Raw genomic sequence first — 25,361 nt, 5'->3', positions numbered from 1 at the left:
TATCTACAGCATCCTTTAACATCTTCACACAAGAATCCCCATCCCCTTATGTCCTGAATTTGGATCCTGAGTCTAAACACTAATTCTAAAACAATAAGGCAACCTTAAGGCAGCGTGGTGGGACGAAAAGGGCACTAGACTGGGAGTTTGAACTGTTTGGGTCTAGTTCTAGCTCAGACACTAGTGAGCTATGGGTTCTGCATCAAGTCACTCATTCTCTTGCAGCCTGGGTTATTTTTCTACACAGCCAGAGGGTAGGATTAGACCAGTGATATCAAACTCAAATTGAAATAGGGTCACTAGTCACATGTAAGATTCTCTGGAGGCCTTGCATTGACTAAGAAAACTACATATTAACATTACCTATGGTTTATTTTGTTTTATTTATTTTGCTAAATATTTACTTTGCTAAATATTTCCCAGTTATATCTTAATCTGGTTCAGGCTGCACATGGGAGTGTTGTGTGCCAGTGGGGCCCACTGGTTGGTATTTGGCATCTCTGGATTAGGTGTTCCTAAAAATCTCATCCAATCTCTGACTCTGTGAATCCCAATCTTTATCCCAATCTTAGAATCTCTCTTACATCAACAGAGATGCAGAATACACTAATGGAAAGAGTACCAGATTTGGAGTCATAGACTCTAAAAGCTGAAAAGAATTTCAGAGGTCACCTAGTCCCATTCCTGAGCAGGAATCCTCTCTAAAACATTCTTGATAATTAGTCTTTCATATTCCACTGATAAGGGACCCATTACTCCCTTGAGGAATTCAATTCCATCTTTTTTTTTTTTTGCTAGCTCCAATTATTAGGATTTTTTCCCTTAAATGGAATGAAAATTTGCATTTCTGCAACTTCCACCTATTAGCTTATCCTCTGGAATCAAATCTAATTATTTTTCCAAAAGACAAATTTTCTGATTAACTAGATTCGCCCTTCAAATATCCGGACACCTCTCATATCACTCTAAGCATGGCTGTGCTGGTAAACGTTTAACAATCTGCTTTCAGCAAAAATAAATGTGGACCTAACAAACTTTAAAGTTTAATTTTTGTTGTTAACATTTTCTCCATCAATTTTTAAAGTCTAAACAATAAAACAAAACGAACATTATCCTTTGGCTGGTAAGTGAGAATGAAGGTGAGAAATGAAAGAGAAATTTTTTTCATTCGAGAGAGGCTTTTGCAGAACTGGACCCAGGCAAACTGAAATGACATGGGTATGGTGCAGACTGACAATCTTTGGGAGTCCCGGCCAAGATTTTTCTTGTTAGACGTTCATTTCCTGTCCAAGTGTTCAAACCGTGTACTTGGTAATACTGGGGCGCTCATAGTCCTTGGAACATTTCATTCAGTTAGTTTTTCAGTCATCTGAATCAAACACTTCAATTCTGTTCTACTCCTGAATTTCTGTCTTTTTACCTGGGTTCTCATTCAGTACCTCTCCTCTCTTTAAAGTCTAACTTGAAGCAGCCTCCTTATAAATGCCAGACCACACTGGAATATTTGGGCATTAAATCACTGTTATAACTCTAGTCAATACGAGCCTGATTCATCTAACCCCACATTCAAAAGTGGATGCAATCTAGAGCAGATGATTTACTCCTTGTCCCTTTCCACTAATGACAATCCTGGTGTGGTGAGTTAAGGCAGACCCAAAGCTTTTCTAGTTTCTGACTAGTGACCCAGCCTTTCAGCCCCAGAGGGTATTGTGCAACATCTGGTATCAGACCTCGACTTCTCACATTCCACAGCAGGAACAAATGTGAAGAGGAAGAATTGTGGCTGGGAAATTCACAAATGAATATCAGACCAAAGCTGCCTCAGGCCACCATGAGAAAACTTCCAAAAGCTGTTGTGAAGCAGGCTGTAGACCTAGGACGCTTGTAGCTCAAAGCCTCCTACTCTATCCCCTCAACTCCTACTCTTCCAAGAACCAATACCACATGCTCCAGCTTCCACCACCCATTCTGTGCTTGTAAAGCCAGGGCAGTATTCTGCTAGCAGAAGCAGTTCCCACTCACTAGAACAATCAATACCTTTTAGCCTATCTGTGCATTACCCAAGGGAAAATGTCTTTCAGTTATAGGCTTGCTTCCGTCATTCATCTAGCTTGACTTCATCACTCTCTCCTCCCACCAGAAATCAGTGTATGCTCATTGAATACAAGACAATTTTAATATAAACCTAAGAAAACTATCATGAGAAAAGTCAGTCTGTTCTCTGTGTGCACATGTGTATAATATGCCCATAAACCAAATAAGTAAATTTTCCACTACCTTCTATTTTGGATTGTGTATTCTATCACTATCACATCGATTCAGCTCAATTTAATAAACATCTGTTAGTGCCTATTGTGTGAGAGGTTATGCTAGGCACTGGGAATACAAGGATAAAAAACAAAATAATACCTGTGTTCCAGAAGCTTACACACTACTAGGAGGATATAACATATACATGAAAAAATAAATACAAAGTGATAATCCAAAGCAAATTCAAGTGGAAAAGATTACTAATGACTAAGGGGATCAAGAAAGCCCTGTCTTAAGAGATGGCACCTGAGCTACATTTTCTAAAATTAATTTTTTCAATTACCAAAAATTCATCTTCTTTCCTTTGAACCTTCTTTCTCCCTCTCCATTGAAAAGAAAAACAAAACCCTTTTTAACAAACATGTTTTGTCAAATAAAACGAATTCCTGCATTGACCATGTCCAGAAAAAATGTCTAAACCTTTCCTCTGAATTCATTCCCTCTCTATCAGGAGATGGGTAGCACGCCTCCTCATAAATCTTCTGGAATCACTACCGGTCATTGCCTTGATCAGAGTTCTCAAGTCTTTCTAAGTTGTTTGTCTTTTATGGTTTTGTTGTTATTGTATAAATTATTCTTATTCTGCTTACTTCACTCTGTATAAGTCCAGACAAGTCTTCTCTGGTTTTTCTGAAACCATCTCTTTCATAATTTCTTATAGTATGATAGTATTCCATCACATTCATGTATAATCATGTGTTCAGACATTTACCAATTGATGGACACCCCCTCAATTTTCAATTTTTTGGCCACCACAAAAGTATTCTGTTATAAATATCTTCATACATGTGGATCCTTTTCTCTTTCTTTGATCTCTTTGGGGTATAAGTTAGGCATATTTTAGTAACTCTGGGGACAAAATGTCAAATTATTTTCCAAAGTTAGTTCAGAATCAGGACCAGTTCATGGATCCAACAACAGTACATTAATATATCTGTTCTCCCATAGCCCCTCTAGCGTTTGTCATTTTCCCTTTTTGTCAGCTCTGCCAATCTGATGGGCGTGAGGTGGAATACCAGAGTTGTTTTAACTTGCATTTCTCTAATTATTTATGATTTGGAGCACTTTTTCATATGGCTATTGTTAGCTTGGATTTATTCCTCTAAAAACTGATCATATCCTTTTATCATAACCTTAAATGGCTCTTATTCTTATACATTCGAATGTGTTCATAGAGGAAGACGGTGGCAAGGCAGTTCAAATGAGAACATTCACCACATCCTCACAGACAGCCCCGTCAGAGTCAGAGTAATACAAGAGAAAACAACCCAGAAAGGCAGCCAGCATCTATATATCCGAATTTAGCACTAGAACAAGAGAGATGGCAGAACAGACAGATGGTGCAGGACAGTGTTAAAGAGCTAACTGATAAATTGAGAAACTTCCTGAGGAAAGAAAAAAGAGCTGGAAAGAGGAACTCACAGGTAGTGAGAAGAGAAAGCATGAAATGTGAGAAAAGGGGAACTTTGTCGAAAAATGAGCTAACACCACCATCTAGAGACAAGAAATCCTCATTACAGCAAACTTTAGAAAAGTTGAGAGAGGATGGTGATTAGACTAGCCTAGACAATAAGGTAACCATATTAGGAAACAGTGGGAGATTAGAAATGGAGCCCCAAATGACGGCGAGAGTGGTGATCAGGAGAAAAGTGACTAGACGTAAAAACAATGCTCAGGGTCCCAAGTTCCCTCAAGTAATAATAGTGTTGGTCTTTCAAGATTTGGGGTGTGGTCAATGTGAATTTATCTAATTAGACTCAGCTTGGCCTCCATCTACTAGGAGCATTCCCTTCTTCCTTTCATGCAGTTTGTTAGTTGCACTTAGTGAAACAGAGTAAAATATATATGTGTACGTAAAGGTATATATGAGAATACAAGAACTGGAGCATTTCTATCAAGCTGATAATAATAACTAACATTTATATAACACTTCCTGTGTGCCAGGCACTGGGCTAAGCACTTTATAAATATTATAAGTGCTACCTATAAATATCATTATCCCCATTTTACAGATGAGGAAAATTGAGGCAAAAAGTGGTTGAGGAGCTTGCCTAAGGTCACTCAGCAAAGAAATGTCTGAGACTGAATTTGAACTCAGGTTTTCCTGCCTCCAGGCCCAGCACTCTAACCACTGTGCCACCTAAATACCCCCTTAAGAAAAACCACATCTTAAAGAAGGCAATCACATAAGCATGATTTAACTGTATATAGCTTTAAAAAAAAATCATACCTAACTGAAAGCAGAGAAAAAAATTAAATACACGTAAGCAAATATTTCATAGTCTAGTACACTTTCAGTTTGTCCTAGGATCTGAGCTTTCATGACCCACAGCCAGAGGTTACATGAGCAGTTTTGGTGCTTAACCTCAGACCTTTACATCAGCCACTTTCATGGACCTCCAGAAGATCAATGTGAAAGAGCAGAAAATGGTAGAGGGCATCTGGGTGATGTAAGATGAGGGGAGGGAGATCTTGGCAAGTGGTTTCCATTTTTTCAGTAAAACACAGGACAAGGTTTTCAGCTGAGGAGGTGGGGGACTGGTGCTATGGTAACGGCATAGCACACCAAGAGGAATAAGTCTTATGCCTGGCCAGCAGGCTGCTCATCCTCCTGTGGAGCTCACGAGTAAAAGGATGAGGCAGGAGAGCAGGTCATGAAGCAACTCCAATTTATTCAAGCAAGCCCTCTGGTTATATAGTCTCTCCCAGTCAGCCCAATGAACCATGGTAACACACACAAACAAACCGGAACTATAGTAACGAACACAAGCCAGGGGTGGGGCTATCCCTCCCAGCACCATCTTGTTCACCCTTCCCTGCTCTGGACTCAGTTTACCTGATGTCCGACAGTGTGGCGTCCCAGGTGGCATGGCGGTCAGCGCCCCTTACAGACTGGGGAGCAATGAGAGACTTAAAGAGGGATGAAAAGGTTTTAGAGAACTGGAGACACTGGCATTTCCCCACAACCCACTGTGCTGTTGGGAGAATGAATGGCTGCTGTGTTTGAGTGTGGGACTCTCAGGGCCTAGCCCTTATCAATTAGGGTCAGGAACTAAGACAGCAATGCCCCCTGGTGCTAACAAATGAGAGGAAATGTCATTAGGAATGTAAAGTGAAAATTATTAAGTAACTAAAATGAATTAAATGATCATGAAGATGGAGAGTCATTGAGGCCTCGAGTCAGTGGGGGACAACAGAACAAAACAGTGGGCTAGGAGTCAAAAGAGCCAGTTGGGATTTAGTCCTGGCTTCTGCTGATGACCATCTCCTTCTGGGTAAATCACTTCATCTTCTGAAGTTCAGGTTCCTCATCCTAAACTGGAGATGCTCCTTCTTGTCCTGCATAACCTATAAAGTTGTTGTAAGGCCCAAATGAAATGTTTGTCAAAAGACCTTGAAAAAAAGATCTTTAAAGAGCTAAGGTCATTACAGCTGTTTCCAGGATACATGTATAGCACAGATCAAATTTGAACAAAAATATCTAAGTAACAAAAAACACCTCTAACTCCAGCTACTGCCACTCTAATTAGAAGCCATATTTGATTTGATTAACCTTTAATCTTAGTACCACAAAACGCTATAGAGGGTCCTTTAAAGCTCACTACGGTAAATTTACTGCTGATTTACTGCTCTTGAGAGCAGGAGCTACCTTTTGCCTTTTTTTGTATCCCTTACACTGAGTACCTGGCACCTAGTGGGTGCTTTATGTATATTGATTATCAGAATATTCAGCCAAAACTATGCAAAAAAGCATATTCAGCTCACCCATGCCAAGACCTTAGAATTCTGGCTCCAGCTCTCATGTCAGAGTCTGAGAAATTCTCCATCCTACTTTAGGCATCCTCTTGGGGAGAAAATATAGACTCTAGTTGTAGTATTGCCATGTTTAGTGAGAAGAACAAAGATTGTGCACTTGGGACTTGGGCTGTGAAGCACAAATTGATGGCATTAATCACTCCTTAATATGATATATTCCTCTCGTAACGTGCTGCTGACTCCCTGGATTTTGACAGTCTTGGCTGCCTTCTTACCCTAGGTCTTCTCTTACTGCCTGGGACCTTCCATGATGGCCTCCAACCACACACACATACCCAGCCCGTAGTCTCTCTTCCCATTGATAAGTTCTTTCCAGGATCTCCATTTTAGATACAGGTCCTCAGGCTCCATGTTTCATTCCTTCATAACCTATTACCCTGGCCACTTTTCAGTCATCTTACTTGTAATCCCCTCCCCCAACCTTCACCAAACTCTGCCAACTAACATTGGCCTCCTTGTTGCTCGTTGAACAAGATACTCCAACTTTAGGCTTTAGGCATTTTCACTGGCGGTCCCCATGCCTGAAATGGTCTCCTTCTTTATTTCTACCTCTTGGCTTCCTTAAAGCTCACCTTCTACAAAAAGCCTTTCCCACACCTCTTCACACTAGGGGGAAGGGAAGGTAATAAACATTTATATAGTACCTACTGTGGGAGAAGGGAGTCAGTATTTACGTAGCGCCATAGTGCCAGGCATTGTGTTAACCACTTTTTCAAATATTATCTCATTTTGACCCTCACAACTCTTAAGTAGATGTGATTTTTACCTCCCTTTTATATTTGAGGAAATTGTACCTTATCTCCTTTGATTATTTTCTACTTATCCTGTACATAGCTTGTTTAGACATCACTGTTGGCACGTGGTCAGCCCCACTGGACTGTGTTCCCTGAGAGAGAGGACTCTTTTGCCTTTGCATCCCCATGCTCAACACAGTGCCTAGAACACATTAGGTGATTAATAATGGTTTACTGACTTCATTCCCCTCTGCCTGTGCTCACAATTCTCCCACCTTACCTCAGCTGCTTTTTACCCTGGGACTTCCCTCAGTGCTGGGGGCCTTTTCACCTTGGAACATTCCTCCACTATGGTGACCCCTTCTGCCATTAGCATGTTCTTCCTGGGCATTTTGGGGATGGGCCCAGGTAGCCAGGTTTCATCCTCCTCCTCTCAGTTGTGCTTCTGACTTTTCAGACTGGCACCATGCTCTCCCCACACACAATTCCCTTTTATGTGTTGTCATTCCCCACTCTTTGAGGGCAGGGACTCTTTTTTTAAACTTGTATTTTTATCGGGCCCTAGAGATTAGTACAATGCTTGGCACATACTAAGTGCTTAATAAATACATGTTGCCAGCCTGCCTAAGAAAGCAATCTCTTGGATCTAAACAACTAAATCAGAGTTAGACCCATGCCTTCTTGGAGATTCAGAATGAGGACCCAGTAATGTCAATGTTCTAAGAACGCACGAGTCCATCTGTGGCTTAACAGTGATATCATGACGACTTACTTACAGATGAGGGGAAGGGTTGAACTAGATAACCTCTAAGACTTCTGTCATCTCTAAGACTCTATAACTGTAACCTAAAGACCTTTCCTATGGTCACATAACAGAAATCACTTCTTGTCCTCAATGATTTTTTAAAAAATGAGTCAATATTCATTGAACATCCTCTGCGTACCTGGAACTGGATTATGTTCAGAGTATCTGAAGGGAGAATACTTATAAAAGAACTGAACAATTATGGTTCCTGCACTAGAAAAAGTTTAAATCTAGTTGTATACAGATAGATGCTTTTTTAGAAATGTTAAAATTTCTCACCCAAACAAATGGTCCAGACAATACTTGTATTTAAATATTTATTTTCATTTCACAAAAAAGCAACAGTGTATGCAGTTACACATGCCTTTCAGTTAGCTCTGGTTATATATGTAAAACAATTTATTGAAGTGTAAAGAAAATAAGCCTTTCCCCCCCCTTTACAAGTGAAACTAAACACATTTGCATACACAATATCATATATACATTCTATTTTCAAAAATCTCTCACTAAAAGTTATGATACAAGCTTAGAATTTCACCGGCCAAAGCAAAGACACAAGATTTGTATTGTATACTTCTAAAGGCATTAAAATACAAAAGTATAATTCTTTTACAAGTTTCTAAGTTATTTATTCCTAAAGTACTTAAAAGCTACTTTTCTGTTTAGCTATAGTACTTGGCTTTATCAAGACTTAGTTGGACTAAGACTTAGTTATAGGATTTAATTTTCTCTCAATGTGAGTTTAGTAGGTTGATGCAAATGCTCCATGTGTATCATCATTCTATATAGTCTCATATATACAGACACACATATATTATATATTTTACCAATGGTTTGTTTCTTTCAGTGCAAATTCTGGAGCATTTTATTCAATCATGCCAAAATTGATGCTTTTTGAAGTAAATATTTTAGATCAAGAACCATACAGAATTTATTAAATTACCACCAGGACTAACTCAGAAAAGGTACCCTTTCTCCCTCATCCATGATCACATATAAATTCCTATATTTCTACTACAGCAGCAGGTTTAAGTAACAGTAAAATATAAACTAATTTTTCAACAATATAACCTGAGAGTTTAATGTGGTAAATAACATTTGTTTGCAACTTTTCCCAAAATCATATGGCATTCTTGAAGTCAATGCCTTTGGGGAAAAAAATAAAGTAATACAAACCTTTAGGACTGAGTAGCATCTTAATAAATAGCAGTAAAAACAAATTATGCTAAGATGCTATTCAAATGTTTACACATTCATTTCCTTTGATATATCCAAATGTGGAATAGTAACATTTACCATGTGGCAGATGAAGCAAGTGAAATATGATACCAGAAAACTGAAAGGTAACACACATGTCTGGTGGATACATGAAAAGTATACAAAAATGTACAGTTAATGAGGCAGCCTTATTTTACATTTCAGAGTGCAATACAAGATAACATCCTCTAAGACAGGCAACAGCACAAATTAAATCAGAAAAAGGAATGCTCTATCTAATGAAAAACAGGTTGACAAAGATGGGGTCATAAATCAGGTTTGGGGGCATGGGTGAAATCCCTAGCACATAGACACAAGGGAGAAAAACCTAGTAACATCACATCTGATATGGTACAGTTTTGAGAACCTTATACCCATCTGTATATATGACCAAAATGTAGGAACACAGACAGGAAAACATCACTCAATGTGCCACACCCTGGTGTAGACCCTTTTCATCTCAGAGTTGGATGCTCCTGGTCACCCTTCACTCACTTCAAGTCTGCCCATGTTAACCCCCACATTGAATAAACTCCAGTTGTTCCCTATCACTTCCAAGATAAAATATAAAATTCTGTTTGGTATTCAAAACCCTTTATAACTTGCACCCACTACAACCCTCAAGTCTTCTTACATCTCACTCTACCTCTCAAGCCCAATACTCTGAAATCCTATAGCACTGGACTCCTTTCACACCTGCCTCCATGTATTTTCACCAGCTGTCCCTCCTGCCTGGAATTCTCTCCTTCTTTACTGCTGAATCCTTGCTTTCCTGAAGTCTCAGCTAAAATTCCACCTTCTAGAAGAAGCCTTTCCTGATTTCCTCTCTAGATTTTCTCCAATTTATCCTGCACAGAGCTTGTTTGGACTGTATTTCACCTTTTTTATGGTAACCCTAGAGCTGACCACAATGCCTGGCACATAGTAGGTGCTTAGTAAATAATTTTTGACTAACTCTATTTATGTACTTATATGTTACTGAAGCAACTAAAATGGCCTTATAGAGACAGATCTCCTACATAACAATTCTCAGGAGTGTTGCATTTTTATAATCCTTTAACTGAGACCTTTTAACAGCCAATAATGTTATTTTATAGGACCATATACAGCTTTATTTTTACATTACCGGAGGATTACTCTCCCCTGAGCTTTCTTTTACTGCCCATCCAAATATATACAACTTCTAAAAATTTGCTTTGCTGAGATTTTCAATATATTTTTATTCATCACAAGAAATGATTTGTTTCTATAACTGATCTGTAACAAAAGCTCCCTTCATTCTTTCTAAACAGTCACTCATCTCATTTGCTCCACATCTGCTACCATTAACAAGGACACCACCTTGGTGTAACTTCAAATCAAGTGGCAAATATCCAACTTCAAGCGAAGAAAACTAGTGAGATTCAAAGGCTGCTTATAAAACAGGTGTACTGGGAGTTGCCAACTACATTTGTAGTCATTAGATAAACATAGCTATCTATATTGACTGCTAAAGATTAACTAGTACCTGAAAAAAATGACTGGAAAAAAACCAAATTATGGATGCGTGTGTAACATGCACGGTCTATGTACATTTACATACACACACCATACCAAATACACCCTAGGAGGAAATAAAAGTATCTGGGACTAGAGGAAAAGAGAAAGGATACAATGCACCTGATTTCAATTCTCAGGGGAACATTAAAAACCTAGTCCAAATAGCTACACTCCTTAAAAATCATTTACCTTCTAAAATGGATATAATTCTGCAATACTCACATGAAAAATATATCTAAGTGCTCTGAATGTGCAATGGTTTGGCTACATGTTACAGTTCTTCATGGCATAATTCTAGGCTTGATGCTTTCAAAAATCTTACTCACTGGCTCTGTTCTCAGTAGGCTATCAGCACCATAAATGCTTAATAAATACATGATTGTTGACTAACTCAACTCACAATATTTACTGTCTTGAGATTCCTTTACATTATTTTCAACACTTTCAAATTATGAGTTCTATTTATCAATCTAATTCTAAATCCGGTCAGCTTCTGAAAGATTGTATAGGCTGTTCTCATTTTATTCTCTATACTTACAAAAATAGATATTAATAAGTCACCATTTGGGGGGAAAATGAGTATAGGTTGGAATCTGTGATGGGGAGAATTATCATAGATTCTTGGACTAGATGAAACTCTCCAACAATGACCTTATAAATAAGCTTAATAAGATGGAAAAAGGCACTAGTTTATGATAGAAGTTTCAAAATACTTAGCAGACTAAAACATTCAATCATTTGTATGTTGAAAAAGAACACATTTTGGGCAACATATTTTTGCTTTTACCACACCTAAGCTCCACTGCTTCAAAATGAATGAATTTTCTTCCACCATCCTCTACTCTATACATTATGTGCCCAAATTCTGTTTGGACAAGACATACACTATACTCTGTTCAAGAGTCATTTACAATTTCAGCCATCAATCTGTGTGCTTATGCAAAAGCATACTTTGGCTTCTATGCCTCCATCTACTGGGCCTCACTATCCCAGTGTCTTTGGTGAGAAAACAAAGTTTAGAAGCTAAAAAGATTTAAAAACAAATGATTTTGTACAAAACCGTTCCCACTGTACTTTAATCTTGAACTCCTAGGTTTCACGTTTTAGTTTTAAAAACAGTTTTAATGTGCATGGGTTCAGAATAAGCCTAATACTTTATCAAGTATTTAGTTTGATGGATCCACAACTGAAGAATGGAAATAAACATCATGTGCAGAAGAAGCTGGCAACGGATGAAGAGAAATCTCTTCTTCCATATTACTCTCAGCACAAAGTATTTGGTTCTACTTAGAGTGCCAAAGTTAAAAAGAACAAGTACATTTCAAAAGAAGAAACACCTTAGAGCCTGAAAATGTACTACATATATTGAACAGCAGTATAACAAAGGTCAAGTATGGCTAAAGAATTTCTATTTCTCAATTGGAGAAGTATTATAGAAAAATATAAAATACTTCATTAATACAACATGGTAAAAAAAAAAATCCTCCAAAGTTTAATTGTTTTTTTCCTCCAGCTTCCAAATTTAGGTTCATGAGAGTTTCTCACATTGGTTAATCTGTTCCTTACTTTTTTAAGCACAGAAGTAGGTAAAATTCCTAAATTCCCAATAGTCTCAACATGACAGCCTGGTATCTTACATAATGGTCAGGGTATTATGTCTCCTATTATGAAACTGATGGAGATAAATAGCGGGAAAGAAACTGTACTGGGGAAAAAGAGCAGACTGTCATTTCCTTTTTTAAAAGGATTATTCTGGAACCTGCTTTACTTTTAAATTCAATATAAAACTATTTTAAACAAAACAAAATACTTCATACACGATCTCACATATAATTTAAAATAACAGATATTTGACTAATACCTTGATCCTACTGAATGGAAAATGTACCCTTTCCTATCATTCAACTGCACACATTTTTAAAGTGCACAAAAAGGGGGTCTATTTTTGAAAACAGAAATTGTTTTAAAGCAAATTGTGAAAGAAACAAGAATTTGGAGAAGAGTTTTTCTCCTAAGAAGGAGTGAAACACAATAATCTAGGACTGTGTCTGCATAGTTCAAATTTTTCATGTACAACCTCCCTTCCTTGATCTCAAAGAGAGAGTCAGAATATCACAGTTCCCCTGGGAAGATGGGGAGGTTCTTTACTGTTTCCTTAAAATTAATTGTTACTTTAATCAAAAATAGGAGAAAAAGATGTTTAAAATTACGTACTGTTTCTAAAACCAGGGAAAATTCAAAGCCAAACATTTTTATAATGAGCTTCGTTCTACTTCCTTTTCATAATATCTTCCAGGTAAAAGGAGAAATCTAACATGAGATGTTTTGGTTTCTAAAATGTCCTGAATTAAAACTATAACCCAATATACTTCTTCATCAAGTCAAATAAAAATACACCAGGGAGGACAATCTAGTGAGAAAATTTCTTTAATCTGTACTGCAACTAAGGCAATGGAGACAAACCTAAAAGACAGCAATGTTACCAGAACATGACGTACCACTTAAGGATATGTCCCTAAAGTCAGACATTATGGAGTAGGCTGGGCTGTTGGAGTGTATGGGAGTGGTTTTAGTTTAGGGGTTTTTTTGGAGAGGGGAGGAAACTGTGTGGAAAAATCAGTAGTAAAGAAAAAAGTTAACTACAATTAACATCTGATCCAGCCTGGAGTGATTTCCTATGGCAATACACACACACACACGCACACACACGCACACACACACGTCCAAATATATGAACACACAGATACATATAAACAAAATCACAACAGATCCAACAATTTAGACTCTTTCATGATATTTGGCTTCCATATATAATAGATATTTTTAATATCTGTAGCACCAAGCTACTCAGCAGACAAAAATACATACAACAGCTCTATATCCTATTTATAATGAAATAAAAAATAAGAACAGTTCAATTCTAATAATCTGAAGCCCAAATCAATATTAACACTTGGCTTTAATTCATTATAGTTGCATGTTTCATTATCTGGCTTCACTATGAGACTTTCTGAGGTTTTACTAGGTCTCACATTCTGAACAGTGTCTATAATAAACCAGGAAGCAACCAGGGGCTTGGCATAAGGGACACTGATAAATGAGAATTTTGCGAAGAAGAAAGCTTACATAATAGCTCTTCCCTTGTTTGACCGTGTCAATACTTTTACAATATCAAGACTCCAAACCAGTTTCAAAATGGAGTTTCCCCATCCCTTTCCATTTGTGTGCTTCTAATTTAAAAATTCCTCTAGATGTTCGGTGGACACAGGTGGACACAGTTCCATAATAAACAGCCTACACCCTGCCCACAGGCACTCTAGAAAACACAGACAAAATATCAAAAGGAGATGCCCTGAGCTTACTAGAATACCTACTAGTGCAAACAGTGCTGTGGTGATGCCTGGCTTCACCCGGCTTTTGCAGAAGCAACAACAGATTAACATTTTACAAACTTTCAAAATGGTGAACACAAAGAGATGATGTCATGTACTCTACATCCATAAAGACATATTTTTTAAGTTATTCTCCATCCACTGGATATTCAGTTGGATAATCTGAATGGCCTCCCGGACGCAACGGAGTTGTGAGGTTGCTTCTGACTGGGCTTCAAAGAACTTCTGTACCTGTAGAGTTCACATGGTCATGTTTTAAAAAACAGAGTAAAATCACACATAGGAATCATTCCTCTTGCAGTGAGAGAGGATTGGAAAACCTGAGGTGCTGTCATAGCTAAGTGCTACAATCCCAAACTATTTCTAAATGAACACAATAGTATTTTTTTTTTTTTTAGAAAAAAATTCTTTTTTTCTCATTTTTTTTTGAAAAAGAAAAAACAGAAATAATCTTCTTGGCAGTCAAAATTCATTTTGAAAAACCTATATTCCTATATGCAAGTTCATATATACTTACACATTTGGTTCAAGGTGTTTTTAATTCAGAATATTATTGATTCTGGAGAAGTGTAGGGAAGAAAATAAGGGACTTCAAAAGTTAAATACTATGAATTTTGTGCCCTTTATATTCTCTAACAATACAAGATGTAATTATATATTGTATAATATATATAATTATATAATATGTAATATATAATAATATAACATTACATTATGTATAACACATTATATATGATTATATATTATACATAATTATATTACATAATGATATATAATTATCATATTTTCTCATGTAATAATGAAGTATTTTATATTTCTCTTATCATATTTATATATTAATGTAATATTTATAGTATAAATTATATATTATACCTATACCTTCCCCCTCAAATTATTTATTATATATTTTGTATGTACTTCTACATTTCTCTTCCTTGTCCCAAATGGACTAGAAGTTCCTTGAGGGGAGGCATTGTTTTATTTTTTCTTCTATCGTTGATATCTGTCATAGGCCCTGGTGCATAAAAGACACTTAATACACGCTAGGTGAATGGAAGAACCACTCTCCATGGAATTCAGTTTCAATATACCTGAAGACAAAACAAAGAGGCATTATAATGACAGTTCGGGTAAACAACATCTCAACCACACTGATTCACCTCAGTGGGAGAGAATTACTCAGTCTCCTGGTATTCTACATCACTAACCTCATACAAATGTGTCTTTGTTGAGAACAGATGAGTTGTGCTGGCAACAATACTCTGAATGGTATAGGATCCTAAATGGAACCTGGTGGGGAGATACAAGCACAGTAAAAATAAGTGAAAAAAAATGTGCTATTAAAACATTATTATGAAGTGTTATGAAAATATTCTGATTCTGCTGCAGATGCCAAAGACACAGGAATGGAATTCCTACCTCTAAGAGGTTGGCAGATAGACACACCTAAGCTTTACTAAAACAGAGAGATCCTGATAAAATGTAAATCCACTGAACTAACACATTCTATACCTCCACAAAGCATCTACATGCACCTTCCAAAAACATATAGCACGCTGGGCACGGTGGAGCATTCTTAAGTCATTCATTTACACCACTAAGCACAAAGGAGCTGCCTTTTCAACAGGCAAAGCAGAACCATGGTAGTCAATGAGCCACCTATAAGTACACCACTTGCAATCCTGCAAATGAAGTCAAGTGTCTAAGACAGAAATGATTATTTCATAAAGATGCAGTATCCTAATAAAATATCACAGATCAAAACTGTTTCTATTTAAAACAATTTTGTTTATCCATAAAATTAAATTTCAGAACCCTGTGGAAGCTGTGAACAACTGGGTACCTTTATCATAGACCAAAGAATCACAGTTATCTCAAGTTAATTAATACTTCTTTGAACGACTTACTTCTGCACAAGCCTATTCCAGTTCTCCTTGACAAAATCCCACGCCAACAAATGTCCGGCAAAACTTTGGCCAACAGTTTTAACGATGATGGACAACTTCTGGGGTCGGATGATATCCCCATCAAGACTAGTTTTCAATAACCTATGGAACAAAGCAGATTTAGCCCCCTTAAATAATTCATAGTTAAACTTCTTACTGAGCCAACAAATCCCAAGTTCAAGTTAGGTGTTGTGATAAAAGTCTCTTGGTAATTGCTGTTAACCCATGGGGAAAAACATGAGTATAAATTATTTAGCCTGTAACTGATGATCAGAATTCGAGTTGCCTTAGTTTAAAATATTCAAAGGATCAAATCAACCAGATAAGCATCACATATAAGCCAAGATTTTACATACAGCTATATCTGAACCAAGGACCATGAAAAATAAATTCAAGTGTAACAAATGTAGAACTCAATTTAGAACCTGGGCTTCCTTATCCACCACTTTTGGATAAATGCTTACTGGTCTATAAAATTCACCTAACTAAAAGTCCTGGCTTCTTCATAGCTATCAACTTAAATGACTTCTTAAAACTTCTCCCTATATCTTGTTTACCTCTTTTAGTTTTGGTACTTTCCTTCTTCTGGCTCCTGATTTCTTTAAACTGACCCACAGAGACCCTCCGTGCTGAGAGGCAGAGCACAGGAGAGTGGTCCAAGGGAGAGAGTTTAGATACTGGACTGGTTCTTCAATACAGTCTGGATTCAGAAACACTATCTTAGACAGCCCTTGTGAACTGTAAATAAATTAAATATCTGACTGTCTAGGAGCTGCCAGGTCTTTTTAAATGAACCTGTGTTAATGAGTATAAAAGTCGTCTATCCAAATACAATAAATTATTTGACCTCTGCACCTAAGTAACATAAATACATAAACATACGCACATACACATATACACACACCACTGCTGTTGACTGTTTGAGTACGTGGAATAAAATCTAAGATATCAATATTCTTTGGCTGCCATTACAGGTATGTGGCTTTGCCTACAAAATAGACTGTCTACTTTGTAGATGAAGAAATAAAGAATATATTCTTGGTGGCAAAACTCTCATCCAACAATGCTCAGATTCAAATCAATTTAGGTTAAAGCATATGTGTGTGTACATCATATATGTCTATGTATAAATAAATGAAAAAAAAAAGTGCTACCAAAACATTAGTATTGTTTATGAAAATATTCTGATTCTGCTGCGAATGCCAAAGACACAAAAAGGGAATTCCTTCCTCTAAGAGGTCAACAGACAGACACATCTAAGCTTTACTAAAACAGAGAGATGCTGATCAATTGTTCAAGCTGCTTGGTGTTAAGGCTGACACCTTAAATTAAAAAAAAATGTTTTGACTAATGTGGAAATTTGTTTAACATGACTGCACATGCATAACATATTAGATTGCTTACTGCTTGAGGAAGGGAGGGAGAAAAATGTAAAAAACTAATGTTGAAAACTATCCTTACATGTAATTGTAAAAAATAAAATACTACTTACAAAAAAAAAAAAAAGTTTTATAGGTCAGTTATCAGCTCAACCCAAGAGAAGCCTTTGCATGCTGCACAGGGATGACTAGGGCTCCTCAAGAACATTATCAAGGTGAACCCAAGCAAAATTATGAAGTAGGAGAAATCCGTCTTTGGCATCCTTCCATCTCCCGTGTTCTGTGCTTTCCTTTCCATTTCTAGAGTCCTGTGTCCCCCAAGTAAAAAATTCACATGAACATATCAGTTTAAATTTAACAAAGGAGGACTGGGTCTAGAGTCAGACGACCTGAATTCAAATCTGGTCTCAGACACTTATTAGCTATATGATCTTAAGCAAGTAACTTAACCTCTGCCTCCCTCAGCTTCCTCAACTGTAAAATGAGGATAATGAGAGCACCTTCCTTCCAGGGTTGTTGTAAGGATCAAATGAGATAATACTTGTAAAGTGCTTAACACAGTGCCCAGCACACAGCAGGTGCTTAATAAATGCTTTTGTTCCTCCTTCTAACAATGCTATGAGGTACTCATATTATCCACATTTTACAGATGAAGAAACTAAGGCCTACTTAAGTGACTAAGGAACTAAAATGACATTTCTAAGGTCACAAAGCTGCTAATATCAAGGCAGTGATCTGAATTCAGGCTTTCCTGACTCCAATTCCAGTTCTTCTTTGATTGCCTGCAGCCCGTTAGCATGGTACTTTACATACTCCAGCCTTCTTTGGCAGGGACACAGCCTCCAAAATATTCTGTCTTTTATATGCCTAGTTCCCCAACAGATCCTATTCTCTAGAGCCTTGCTATAAGTTGGCTAATAAGGAGGAAAGATATTAAAAGAATGATAATGGGTCATCCTGTTCTATGGGTATTTTGCTTTTTAGAAAATGACACCTAAACAAGGCAGTCTTTAACCTCAAAATAATAACTCTCTAATGGCAGGCTAGAGACACTATGGCCAATAAATGGTGAGCAGGGCTGTTCTGCTAAGAAGCAAGGGAGACTTTCAAGCACATGCCCTCTCTGCCATGCCAGTACACTTATTATACAGGAGACTGCTCATTCTGCCTGTGTGAGGGAGGACCATTTGTCCCTCATCTTCTGCATATCTGAAAAGCCCCCTAAGATACTGAGTGAACTGTGTAAGACAGGCCAACTTGCAAAGTTAAGAAATCATTCATAATGGTGAAGGAAAATTTACAAACGGGGTAAGATTTAAAATGTCTGTTTCCTAATTCTTTGAGGATTTCTTACCAGTGAAGTTTCCGTACATCCTCTGAGCTGGCAAGAGCTTCAAGGATTTTGTGTCTTTCAGCTTCTGATTCTGAAGAGCCATACTTTTCAAACAAGAATGTCCAGCCTGCCTCAGTTTTTGCTCCCACTTTGAACACCACTGGCATGACATCCGTTGGCAGGCTGAAAGAGAGAGAAAGAGGGAAAAACAGCCACAAATGAGAAATGAGCACACAGAGATCAACAGCCTAGCTGAGACTTTCTTGGAAGAAGGACATTCCAGGCAGGGAAACTTTATCTCAAGTACCACATGGAGGCAGAGAGATTTCTACTATGGGAGGCAAAGGAGAAGGTCCAAATCACAGAACACACACTAGCTTAAACACTTCTTAGAGATATAAATCACACATTGATAAAAGACAGTCTAGGGAAGAAAAGATGGCTAACAGTACGGTGCCTTCACTTTCCTCTTGATTTACAGAGTGTGAATATTGAAAGCAGCAGCTTTTGTCTGTGATGAGTCTTTACATTCCAATTCTATTTCTTCTCTCCCCTGATAACCAGAAATAAGTCAGTCTTTCAGCTGAGAAAAATATCCAGCTATTTGAAAACAGCCACTGGTGGTAAATTTGGCTTACTATCAGAAGGATGCTTTCTCCTTCTTATCAAAAGGCTGAAAACACAGGGATGCTTGCCTGACTCAGACTCAGGCTCAGACTGCACCCACTAATACAAACTGCAACACAAAATCACCAAAAGGAATAAACTGAACACCACTCCTAGCTTTGCTACACAGACAGCTGAGCAAAATCATCACTTCCTTTCAATTATGGTTTTTTTGTTTTTGTTTTTTGTTTTTTTTACTGGGTAAAAATGAGGGAGAGAGGACAAGGTCATAACAGTAGAAAAACGTACGTCACCTTTTAGTACCATTGGAATCTACCCATTCTTGAAACAACTTCGTGGCCTCGGTATTACAGTTCTCCAGATGATGGGTACAGGCAAAGTCTAGCAGGATTGACCGAAGTTCTCTCTTTGACAGGCTCCCCTCATCGGTCCAAGTTTGTTGTTGGATTTGGTATTGAAGCAATTTTGCCACCCTGGTCTAAAGACAGTATTAAAGGGAACAATAGGAAAATCATCAATTAATAAGCACTTGTTAAAATCTGACTGTATTAGGCATTGTGCTAACGCTGGGAATACGAAGTAAGGCAAAAATAGTCTGCCCTCAAGCTTACACTCCAATGAGGGAGACAACATGTACCTGTACAAGGTTGATAAAAGACACAGATGGAGCAGATGGAGTCACCTTAGACAGTTCAGCAGATAATTTCTTAGTAAAACTTTATCACCAAGATCACTCAAAAGGAAAGGGAAAACAAAAACCTTATGTAAGGTATGTTCATACCAACTGATTTTTTTTTTAATACCTTAAGCTAAATGTATTTTTCCAGTTTATCTTAAAACTGCTGAGTGATACTGCTGCCCCAGATGGCCTGACTGTGACAGCACTGGTCTGAACCCCGGCAACATCCTCCATGCAGTCGAGGGATGGAAAAATGATGGTTCTTTTCTTTAGAGATGCACCATTAAGTGTTCAGGTATTATTCAATCAATGTGCAAAAGCAGCTTTGGCAGCCTCTTAGGTCCTTCCTAGTTCTACAACCATGAGGACTCGTGAATATCTGGAGAAGGAGTCTGGAATAGTAAAAAAAACCACTGGATCTGGAATCAGAGAAGCCCATTTCAAAGCCTGTCTATGCTACTTACTAGAAGTCACAGCAAATCCCTGAGTCTCAGTTTCTCCATCTGTAAAGAAAGTTCTAAGGTCCTTTCCAATGCTAATATTCTGAGAACTTATAATATTTAATTTTTACATGTAAGGAAGTTAAGGGGAACCATTCTTCCTAATTTCCCCTTTGCCCATACAAACTGAAAAAGAAAGAAAAAGGAGGTGGAAGGAGAGGTAGATTTAAGAGATTTTAAAAGATGAATAAAATAAGGTGTTCATGTTCTTATCTGCCCTTGCTTCTGTCCCAAATGATTTCTAAAAATGATGTAATAGAGGATAGCAGAATGAAATAGAAATCAATAATCCAATATGCTGCTCACAAGAAACACACTAGAACCATAAAGTTTCACAGAGTTCAAATAAAGGGCTTTGGCTGAAGTAAAGACTTAAGAACTCTGATCAATTCACTGGTCAACAATGATTCCAGAGGTCAGTTGATGAAACACACTACCTGCTTCCTGACAGAGAGAATGAGATATATATTTTTGGACATGGTCAGGGTAAGAATTTGCTTTGCTTGACCATGTATTTGTGTTATACATGTGTTATTGACCTTGACACAGGGATGTCATTTTGGTCATCTTTGAGGACAAAGGACAACAATCAACCATACGTGTTACACGAGTTTATTTTTCAGGGTTTCTTGTTTGTTTTTGTTTTTTTAATGAGGAGGGGGGAAGGAGAGAAAATTAATGTTTTTCTAATTGAAAATAGTCATTGACTGACAAAAAATTGATAAAATTGACAAAAAATACAACAAAATAAGAGTTACACTAAAAAATCAAAATGATGGACAAGGTAGTTTATGTGTAGAAATATGTACAGTAACAGACTGTACATATTTTGTTTGAGAACAAAAAATTCAACCAATTAATCAAGGACCTGTGATTTCATTGTAGGAAACTTTACTCAGACTTCATGCTGTTTCCCATGGTCACAAAACTAATAATTGTGTCAGAGGAGGGATATGAACCTGGGTTTCCTCAACTCCATGCCAGGTTACCTCAAAAGAAAAAAGATTAGAGGCAGCTAGGTGGTGCAGTGGATAAAGCACCAGCCCTGGAGCCAGTACCTGAGTTCAAATCTGGGCTCAGACATTAGCTGTGTGAATCTGGGCAAGTCATTTAACCTCAATTGCCTCCCTACACCCCCCAAAAAAAATTATTTTTAAAAAAATAGAAAGGATTCTTTTTTATTTTCTTTTTGCTACATTCATTCTAGATGATGACTATTCCTGGAGACTGGGTCTCCTATGACTGTAGAAACCATTTATTCCTGTAGATATTAGAAAAAGAAGCTTTTAGTCTAATTTATTCCTCAACAGGAGTACAAACAAGTTTGAAGGTTTCAGAATTGGAAGTTAGTTGGAATCTGGAAGGTCTTGGTCCCATGACTAAGTCCTAAAACTTAGAGAATGAAAAAAAGCACACTCCTTCACTGAGACACAAAAGTTCAAGTGTACATAAATTAAAAACATTAAACTAGGTTTTTAATTTATACATCTGTATTTTGGACAAAATCACCTATTCAATTCTAGTGACAGGTGAGGAGTGTTTGGTTAACTCTGAAAAGAGATCATTATTACTAATTTGGTTAGTTTACCTTTTTCCCCCTTTTCCTCTCTACCCCCTTCCCAGCAAAATGATGAAGATGACTTCTACTGTCAGTAATACGGAAGCATTTTCAAACTGAAAGCTCTCAGAGGTGATGGTGGTGACTGACCAGTACTGTCAAATGAAATCTGCATTTCCAAATGTTACTAGAATGATGAGACACATGCTATAGGCAGTCAGGTGACTAGGCCTGGAGCCAGGAACACTCATCCTCATGACTTCAAATCTGAACATGACCGTGGCCAAGTCACTTATCCCTATTTGCTTCAGTTTCCCCAACTGTAAAATGGGGATAATAATAGCACCTATCTCCCCGGGTTGCTGAGAGGATCAAATGAGATATCTATAAAGAGCTTAGAACAGTGCCTGGCACTAAGTGCTAAACAAATGCTTATTCCTTTCTTCATGTTGATAATCTGAGATTCTGCCAAGAGCATACACTGTGCAACAAAACAGGCAAGAGCCTCTCTAATTCCTTTTAATTTTCACCGACCTCAGAACACTCCATCTTCTACAGCATTTAGGGGAAAAAAACTGGACAACCATTAGAAATAGACTAAGCCATGAAATAAACAAACCTGAAAATAAACAGGCTTGGCTTAGACTGGGCCATCAATTTTCAGAAACTGGTAAAGATATAAGGTAGTGTTACTGAAAGCAAAAATATCTGATACTGCCAAGTCAAAAAATGAGATTTAACAGAAAATCTATGGAGCAAAATTCTAGGTTGGTTCTAATTTTACCCTTTGTTCTACTTTCCAATTAATATAAATTGCTAACGATGCATTAACATGCATACATCCCCTGAAGGCATCCTTAATCAGGGGACTAGCTGGGAAGAGGTTTTTGCCAGTGTGGTCATCCTTTGGAGCTGAAGAAGTCCATACCATCAGAAAAATGATGACATGACTTGCACCTGACTTTGTTTGGAGTGAAGGAGGGCTGTGCAGGTCTCCAGCCTCACTTCTCCTCCAGAGCCATCTGAGTCCAGTGACCAGATATTCACCAGGATGACTGGAGGTGACTCAGGATGAGGCATTTGGGGTTAAGTGACTTGCCCAAGGTCACACAACTAGTGAGTGTCCAGTGTCTGAGGTGAGATTTGAACTCAGGTCCTCCCGACTCCTGTACTGGTGCTCTACCCACTGCACCACCTAGCTGCCCCTATTCCTATATTCAATAGGAGTTCACATCTTTTACAATATATAACTGACTGAAAGATGTAGAAAACATAAGATCCTTCTGTGCTTACTATTTATTGACTAAAAATGCTTTTAATTTGGTAAAGATGCTGCCTTAAAGGCTCTCATATCACAAGGTATCCCATTCATATATGTATATAAGTATTATTGTTCGGTTGCTTCAGTTGTGTCCAACTATGTGACCCCATTTGGGGTTTTCTTGGCAAAGATACTGGAATAGTTTGCCATTTCCTTCTCCAGTTCATTTTACAGAGGAGGAAACTGAGGCAAACAGGGTTGGATGACTTGCCCAATGTCACATAGCTAGTAAGTGTCTGAGGTCAGATTTGAGGTCAGATTTGAACTCAGATATTCCTGACTCCAGGCCCAGTTGCTCTGACCACCGTGATACCTAGCTGCCCCATATACATAAGTATATACATACACATCAAATCTAAATCTGTTCAATGAAAACAGTTATTACTGATGGTCAATTATATAATTTCTACTTGAATAAAAGTTATGCAAGATTCTTGAAGAAAATTGTATTTAATGTCTCTCTGATTTTTAAAATCACGTCATGGAAGAGATTCAAGGCAGAGTTCAATTTGAAGGGAATTTCCTATAGATGGTGAGGCTCTTCAGGGGCTATTTTGTGGAGGACATTATGTTTCCTGCATCAAATCCCAGAGAAATGCAATCTCCTTGGCACTCAAAATCACTTTAAAAAGTTTGACCTAATTATGTACATAGGAATAACAAATATCCGTTATCTAAATTATGTATATGCAGTTACAGAGCTTAGCTGCTGTGTGTGTGTGTATATACACATATATATATAAACTTGTATAGACACTGGAAATAGATGTATTGGACATAGAATTAAACATGAGAAGCCCAAAATGAATTGCCAACAGGAAATTGCACAGCTGTATTAACGATCCCATAATATTATGTAAAACAATGGCCTACATTTTTAAAATCAATATTTTCTTGTTGTACGGCTGGGAAGTCATGGATAATTATATATTCCCTGAAGAAATGAAACAAATCTCATTCAGAAGAAAATGGAGAGAGGCATGGTGGGTATGAGTATGTTGCTACATATAACAAATATGGCACTATGAAGAACTGAAATAAGAGACGTCATTTTAAAAATGTATAAATGAAAAAGAGATGACAGGATGACCACATGGTGAAAGCAGGCAACGGATAGCCAAATGCTACACTGGTATCCTTGGAATATCAAGAATAGATGAGGAAAGCCTGCAGTCCATTTGGCGGATCCATGGGAGAGCATGGACAGGTGTCAAGGAGGCTGGGAGGCATGACTGGATAGAAATTTGAACTCTTGGACAGAAGATCCAGATCAATGATATCACAGATCATGTGAATACTTATGTATGGAGCAGAGTGACTGAAATATTTTTAAATCTCGCTCCAACCCCAGCGACTTTTCTGAACATATGCACCTCTCCCATATGCCTGAAACTATGGTGGCCACAAAAGGCACAATCATTTTCTTCCTCATGCTGGTAGCTTTCTTCTACTGGTCATCAACTGGTGAAAAGTAAGAACTTTTAGACTTCTTAATATACAGCACCTTTTCCTCTAGAGATTACAGAATATTAGAGTTCAAGAGAACCTCAGAGGCCAACTTATTGATGGCCAATTTGATGTAAAATTTGCCCAAACCCAAGACATTAAAATGAAGCAAAAGCCAGAGCTCCCGACTTCCAATTTAGTCCCAAATTCTTTCCATTATATCATGATATTTCTTCTCATTTACTATGTCAATTTAATTAGTAATCAATTTTTTCCCAAATAAATACTTTAATCCTGCTGTCAAATATTAACAAAATTACAATACATTTTTATGTTCCTAAATTAGATCTTTACAGTATGGGCATCTATACAGAGTGGGTGCTTATAAATATGTTATTTTTTCAGTGCTTTAAAAATACAATTTAATTTTTTCCTATGAGACCAATGGTGGTTGAAGGCAGGAATATGAGAACCAACCTTCAGGGTTTTGGCAATTCTCTCTTTTCACAGCAAACAATTAAACAGTTGTTGGTGCTTTTCTACAGATCTCAGACATGGAATATCAATACTCTGGCTTTTCTAACTTTAAGGAGCACATGGTTGGCTGTAGATCCTTCACAGCTGCATTGTGTCAAATAAGCCCAGAATAGCAGCAACTATAATTTATGCTGTTTTTTTTTTTTAATGAGAAAAAGTGTCAGAATAATACACAAAGCTAA

The 25,361-nt window shown here is 37.5% G+C and overlaps 1 protein-coding gene across 2 annotated transcripts in view; it reads right to left on the bottom strand.

Annotated features, from left to right (window-relative positions):
• Window positions 1-12,872: 12,872 nt before the first annotated feature.
• LNPEP (leucyl and cystinyl aminopeptidase) overlaps window positions 12,873-25,361 on the bottom strand; it is a 130,087-nt gene continuing 117,598 nt past the window's right edge. For both annotated transcript variants that reach the window (XM_072597345.1, XM_072597346.1), the window contains exons 14-18: window positions 19,432-19,616; window positions 18,533-18,694; window positions 15,761-15,901; window positions 15,062-15,143; window positions 12,873-14,084 (exon numbers count right to left, since the gene is read on the bottom strand). In XM_072597345.1, coding sequence (XP_072453446.1) covers window positions 13,953-14,084; window positions 15,062-15,143; window positions 15,761-15,901; window positions 18,533-18,694; window positions 19,432-19,616 — 702 coding nt within the window. In that variant the 3' untranslated portion in view covers window positions 12,873-13,952. The remainder of the gene's footprint in view (window positions 14,085-15,061; window positions 15,144-15,760; window positions 15,902-18,532; window positions 18,695-19,431; window positions 19,617-25,361) is intronic.

The sequence above is a fragment of the Notamacropus eugenii genome, chromosome 3, assembly GCF_028372415.1.
Source record: "Notamacropus eugenii isolate mMacEug1 chromosome 3, mMacEug1.pri_v2, whole genome shotgun sequence".
NCBI lineage: Eukaryota > Metazoa > Chordata > Mammalia > Diprotodontia > Macropodidae > Notamacropus > Notamacropus eugenii.
This window is presented reverse-complemented; position numbering and strand designations above follow the sequence as displayed.